General features: G+C 41.1%; 1 protein-coding gene across 1 annotated transcript; it reads right to left on the reverse strand.

The window, feature by feature from the left end:
* Positions 1 to 193: 193 nt before the first annotated feature.
* slc5a11 (solute carrier family 5 member 11) lies at positions 194 to 5,778 on the reverse strand (the record flags this gene model as incomplete). The annotated part of the gene is made up of 15 exons (XM_079232704.1): positions 5,680 to 5,778; positions 5,425 to 5,496; positions 5,203 to 5,307; positions 5,042 to 5,101; positions 4,852 to 4,956; positions 4,617 to 4,722; positions 4,450 to 4,530; positions 4,156 to 4,361; positions 3,298 to 3,433; positions 2,961 to 3,068; positions 2,717 to 2,867; positions 1,638 to 1,806; positions 1,183 to 1,398; positions 554 to 728; positions 194 to 423 (listed from the first exon to the last, which is right to left on the reverse strand). Exons 2-15 carry the CDS (start codon positions 5,491 to 5,493, stop codon positions 194 to 196), a joined length of 1,917 nt encoding a protein of 638 aa, XP_079088830.1. The 5' UTR covers positions 5,494 to 5,496; positions 5,680 to 5,778.
* Between the last annotated feature and the right edge of the window lie 1,114 nt (positions 5,779 to 6,892).

Genomic DNA, 6,892 nt, shown 5'->3' on the forward strand with positions numbered 1-6,892 from the left:
AATGATTGTCAAACATGGCAAACAACCGTTTGTTTTGAAGGAAATAGCATCACTGTATGAACAGGTCTAATTTTATTGCCAGTGTTCGGACCAAAACAAGAAAGTGGAATTTCTTCTCATACTCTGTGAAAAACAAAAGATATGTACAGTTTCTCCTACACACACATACACACCGAGTGTCATGACCTGTCTGTCAAACCCAGTAGCCGATGATGAAGACCGTTGCAGTGAGGCAAATGAGGAGGTTGATGTTAACAATGAGTCTTAGTCGTGGCTTTTCCTCCAGAGAGCAGATCGCCTGTTCCGGTGCAGGACGCGTCACAGGATCGTCAGCTCCCTCCCTCCTTCTCTCCATGCCACATATCCAGTAGAGGGCAGACGTCAGCCGGGACTGTCTCTGGACGCTGGACACGGATGATGAGTCTGGAGCATTCAGGCGGGAGGAGGAAAACACTGAATGGTGGAGAGGGTGTGTGTGTGTGTGTGTGTTCACTTGCAGGACTGACTGACAAATGAAAAAATAGAGAAGTGGCAACGCAGGACAGAGACCCACCTGTTCTGGGCTGAAATGAGTTTCCGTTGCTGCTCTCCTGCTCTGCTCCTGTGATGTCCATGTCATGTATCTGACTAGAGATCCCCTCAAAGCTCCTATTGCTCCGCTCCACTGAGAAGACCTGCTCTTTGGGCTCCACCGGGTCAGACCTAGTGAACCAGGTGAGGCGGCTAATCTGATCAAAGAAAAATATGCAAAAAGTGAATTTACAAAGATCTCAGAATATCTGATTTATTCTCCTGTAGTCATTATTCAGAGGGGATCAGCAGCTGACAGACACCTAAAGCTGTTTATATTAAGTCGGGTGTAATTTACAGCAAAAATAGGCGTCCGTTCTTTTTTGAAGGACCCAAATGATTAAACATTGTGTGCAGCAGCAATAATGGAATATGTTGTTTTCTTTAAACACATTTTAAAAACAATTCTATGAAACGAAATAAATTTTATGTTTTCAGTTATGCACAAGTTTTGGGTGAGAGGCAACAAATCTAAAGCTATCCAAAAGGTATTTTCTACATCTTAATCAGTGGCCTAAAATAAGGTTGTTCTTTTCCCCCATCAGGATCACTATGAGTGCTATATATTTAAATAGAATAATAGAGAATATTAAAGTGAATAAGGGACTTCACCTGCTCTGGTTTGGGTTTATCTGTAGCCAGGCTAACGACAACTACCACAGCCAGTGTGAAGAAGGACAGCAACGTGGAGAAGTACAGGTAATGGACGTATTTCAGCACCGCGGGCCTGTCATCCTCCTCAAAGCACAGGGGCGCAGGATAAATGAAGTCCAACAACATGCGGATGCAGCCCACCAGCAGGCCGACAGCCAAGCCCCAGAATGCACCCTGAAAACAGAGATTTCTCACATTTCGCTTCGTAAATATGAACGTATTATTTCTGATTGTACATTTAATAAGTACGGTTACTAGCATTGTGTACAGCCTGTGATCTTCAGTTTATGCGTTACATATACAACCGCCTCCATGTAGAATATACCCCAACATTGATATTTCTGTACTATGTTGGTTCCCGGTCTCAAAAAATAAATAATATTCTGGATGAAAAAAAAAGAGGTTGATTTTACCTTTTCATTAGCCCGCTTCCAGAAACAGCCTGTGAGGAAGATGATGGATACTGGGGGCTGCAGGTAGGTGCTGATGGACTGGATGTAGATAAAAAGCTGCCCACCCTGACTGGCCTGGACGACAGGAATCCACAGCACAGACACCACCACAAGCACGAGCACAAACACCCTGCAACACACAGGAAACAACGACAGTCATTCAGTTCAGTTCTACAAGGACGCGGTATACTGAAGATTTGATTACAAGACGGCTCGTAAGGAATAGAAAACTATGTGATCATCACTGTGCGTGTGTGTGTGCGTGTGTGTGTGTGTTTTGGCTAGAAAGGAAAATCTTGTGAAGTCATCGCTTAACAAAATGTGGAAAGAGAGGTTATGGTTTGGGTGTGCATGAAAGATGCATTTAATGATTTACGATGTCATTTTGTGGGGGATTTCATCTGGTGCATTATAATGCCATCTGTGGTGTATACTTTAATTGTAGATGTCTGAGTGGGAATTACATATTTGTGAAGATGTATAAGTCCTTAACCATGAACTTAAAGCCTCAGTGGAAAATGCAGACCGCAGGGTGGCCCTCTGTATAGAGACATTTGAAGACTCCTCAGACAATGTCAAACCATTTTGTAAAGCTTTTTTCTTTTCTAGCTTTTTGTTAATCAAACAAACAAAGGTGTAGCACAAAATATACAAACATTTACAAACGACATATGAAACCAATGTTTTGTTTGAATATTGTACACATTTTGGTTGTTGGGAGTAGAGTAAGTGTGAATGTGTGTTGTGTGTGTCATAGTCCTAGTGTTTTATAAATAGCTGTACCATAGCTATACCTGCACATACCAGAGGCAGGTATGTCCAACGAGTAGGAGGAGAAAGAAGAGATAAATAAATTAAAATTATAATGAAGTTGATGAGTAAGTTTAATAACTACCTAAAAAGTTATGATAATCATTATTAATCAATAATGTTGAACTTTCTTGACATGTTAAACAACATGTTATTGTTGCAGACTGCAGTATACAGCATGCATGCGACAACCAGGTCCATATTTGGAGTTGCAGGATGATGTCACTTACCTGCCCACAATCATAAGCTCCCACTCGGATGCCCGGGATCGGAAAGTCATCCATAGATCCATGGTGAAAATGGTGCTGGCGCTGTTGAAGATGGAGGTCAGAGAGGACATTAGGGCAGCAATCATGACCGCCATCATCAAACCTCGAAGCCCTGGGAGGGAAAACACAGAGATTGGCATAAAATATATGTATAGAGAGAGCAAAGGGTCGATACAGGAGGTGTAACGAGGGACATGTATCTCACCTGCAGGCAGCAGCTCCATGACCAGTCTGGCGTAAGCTGTGTCTGAACAACCCACTGGGTTGCCACAAATCTGATTACACAGCTCCGGGTCTGCACACGCCACGTCATCTGCACAATATCATGCAAACACACAACAAAATGTGAAACATTAAAACTCCCAATGTATCAACAAGATCTTAATGCAACCAGTCTGTTCAGTACTGAATACGCCTCTAGTACATTTATAAGGGTAAATACTATTTAACAGAAGTCATATGTAGTTTCGCATTAAGCGTGTATCAAGCACATTTTCCCAGCTGCTGTCTTGATTCATTAAAACATCTATTTCATACTGTACCTGTGTAAAGTATCCTGCTGATCATGCCGGGCAGCATGATAACAAAGAAAGGCAGAATCTTTAGATAAGCAGCCAGGAGTGAGCCGCCCTTTGCATGGGTCAGGGTCTTAGCAGCCAAGGAGCGCTGCACGATAACCTGCAGGAAATCACAGCTTACCCTCAGTTACTCAACAGTTTTTAAGTACATTTTAATGGGGCGCTTTCTAATCAGAATGGATAAGAAATTCACATAGCTTGCAGTTATTACTCAGTCTGGCAGGTATCAAGGGTAAGGGTTTTATGTGCACAAATTAGATTAGATTAGAAGTGCTGAACTTTGGAGAAAATAAATGCTCATTAAAACCACTCCTGTCTTTTGTTGTCTCGAGTTTGGGCTGGGTGGTGAGCTATCCCTCTGATATTGTATTAAAGGAATTTTTTACTTCTCACAGGAGCAAAACATGCCAAATTCTTGAGATGGGGGTTTTCAGATGAGGACTTCAGAGGGTATGCAGAAACAAGAGGGCAAAGCACTAAATTACACTTTCATTTTTCATAGATGAAAGACCTTGTGACATTTTAAAAGGAAATCAAATTATAACACATTCTGTATATCCATGTTGGCAACTCTAGGCTTCTATATTCTCTAAATATCCCTCTCTGTTAAGATCAGGCGTTCCAGTAAATTATCTAGTTTAAATAAAATGAGAATTTAGAATACATTTTTATATATCCTGATTTGCGATATCTGATTTTACTCTTTTGTTTACTTGTTGGACATTTATTTAATTGCTGCAGTAGTAATTCTCTAATCTTTCATTTGCTCTTATTTGTTCGAAAAAATGCTACACAAAAAAGTACACAATTGTATTACCCTACCTGGTCAGAACACCAGTACCACATGGAGGGGATGGACATGCCGATGATAACCCCGGGCCAAGGGAGGTCAGAGTTCACAGGGTCTCTGAATATGTGGAAGGCGTCATCTCGAGGGATGCCACAGGTTGAGTTTGGCACACGTATCGAAGGGATGGCGTTTGGATATCCGTCCATCAGAGGATCCCAGCCTCCGACCGCAGCAAAGCCTCAACAGGGGGACAGCAGGGTCAGAAAAACTGGAACACAAAGGTGCTGGTGATGGGCTGGCGTCCCGTGCAGACAGATCTGACTTACTGAAGCCCATAAGGGTGAGAGCTCCGGCCAGCATAATGGCAGTTTGAACTGCATCTGTGTAGATAACTGCAGCCAGACCGCCTAGAAATCCACATACACAGAACATCATGTATACTTTCTAAGTGAGAGTTTGTTTGTTTTTATGGCGGGGGAAGGAGAAAAGTTACCTGCTACAGTGTAGAGAGCAGTGATTGACAGCAGCATCACCAAAGCTACGTAGATGTCCCATTGCAATGCGAGCTGAATGAACAATGCACCAGCATACATGTCCACCTGGTGAGAAACACACACAGAGGGACATATGTGGTTACAAGATAATACAAACACTACATATTTAAAATACATCCACAAATACAAATATATCTATTTGTTACAGAGAAGTGTTGTGGATTAGTATCGTACCGATATTTTTGTAAAGATGTAAATAACTAAGGAAAGGACAGCTATAAATAGCTGTGTTCTTCTACCACCGAAACGCCTCTGCAAATATTCTGGCATGGTTATCACCTGGAGATGAAAGAGTTCAAAGATGATTATATATAAAGGAGTAAATGAGCAAAATAATACATAAGCACCTGTGCGTGTGCCTCACCCCAGAGGCGATATAAATGGGCAGGAAAAGCCATCCCAGCAGCAGCAGCATCAGTATACCCTGTCCAACACCAAATATGAGCTTTACACACTTAAAAAAACACTCAACATTTTATATCAAATTTGTTTTTATATTAACATGTCATATATAACATCTCTTACATTCCACTCGTATGCAATAGCCCCAATTCCTGCAGCAGCTCCAGACCCTGCCAGGCCGATGAAATGACCACTGCCAATGTTACTAGCAAACAGCGAGGCACCCACCTAAATGAAGACAAGAGCCAGAATTAGGATTACCTCCGTATATCACTTTGACCTGCAGAAAATGTTGCCTCTGACAGGCTGTGAAAACAACAAAAAACATCAATTTGTTTGACTCACTGGCCACCAGGTCATGCTTTTCCCAGCAAGGAAGTATCCATCCACCGTGCTGCGCTTTGTCCTCCACATGGACTGGTAGAGAGAAAGAAAAAGGGGAATATCTTGAAGATACAATTCCAGGAGAACTACCAGAAAAACACCAGGATCCTCAACTGAGAGATAGGACTGCTCCATCAATGGTTGTTAATGTAGACCATTCGTGACGTGTAAGAATGTTTGGTAAAGCTATAAGACAGCATTTTTTCTTGTACTTACCCATAATCCAACAGCCAGAACCAGCAGGAAGTAGACTACCAGTACAACTATATCCACAGTGCCCAGGGTATTCCTGCTGCCTGGAGAGGCCGATAGAGACGGGGGCATGTTCATCTTTTGTCGGCCTTCTGTAAGATCAAAGATAATTTGTGGAATCAAAGAAATTCTGTCCACTACCTTGATAGTAAGTAGAGTAATCAAAAGTGAAGCCTTGAATAGATTCCAAAGTCATGAACAAGGTAGTAACTAAACTAAGTTTACGTTTTTAAGTTTGAGGTACTTTCGTTCTTTTATTTGCTACGTACTTTCTCCCGCTCCACCACAATTATTTGACAGATAGTTGAACAGATTGGACAAAACATATGAGGAGTTTATTAAACATAATGCCTTGTTATTAATTGAAACAGAAAGAATAAGACATGTTGTATAAACACTTTCGAGACGATTTTTCTAACTCAGACTGCTCTAGTGTCAACATCCTGTTTAACTTGCACAGAGTATAGGACTGTGCATTTTTTCTTATCATATACAATTATAAAGCCATTGCTTTATTGCCGTAAAGAACAGGAAGTACGATTGCATCGAGGAAAAACTGTTGAAATGATGTCCACCTGGCTGGTGAATGAAGACACTAGTCGTCCTGAAAGATTGTGAACCAATGTTTTAAAACTGACCAGTTGCGTTGAGGTTGAGACACACTGTATCTTACTCTAAACTCAAAGCTTAGAATACATTTATATAATATTAAAATGCATCTGTTACTAAAGACATGTTTATTAAACTGTCTGTACTGTTATCAAAGGCAATGAACTGTTGGTGAGTGGAACGCAGCGTAATGTTTAATTCTATACTGCTGATAGAAACTGCACTTCTATCAGCATGTGAAGAGACAGATTTTGCACTTTAACGCATCTATGAAGCACTTTGTGGCACACAATCAATACATGTTGAGGTTTTACAGCAATTTAGATAAATACAAACTACAACTTAGTCTCTTACTATCCTCAGGTTGTGTATTGAAGAGTATTATCTGGTAAATTAACTCACCTTTCAAGCTGTCATCCATTGTTTCCTTGAGCCGAGTTGTCACAAACTGCACAAGGATGTTCCCAGGTATCTTGTGTTTGTTTCAAAAGTTTCCCTTACATGCCAAAAGATCAAACTCCATTTTCACCTTGTGTACGAGAAGGTTTAGTTGAAATGTAAATGATTT

The sequence above is a fragment of the Taurulus bubalis genome (assembly GCF_910589615.1).
Source record: "Taurulus bubalis genome assembly, chromosome: 17".
NCBI lineage: Eukaryota > Metazoa > Chordata > Actinopteri > Perciformes > Cottidae > Taurulus > Taurulus bubalis.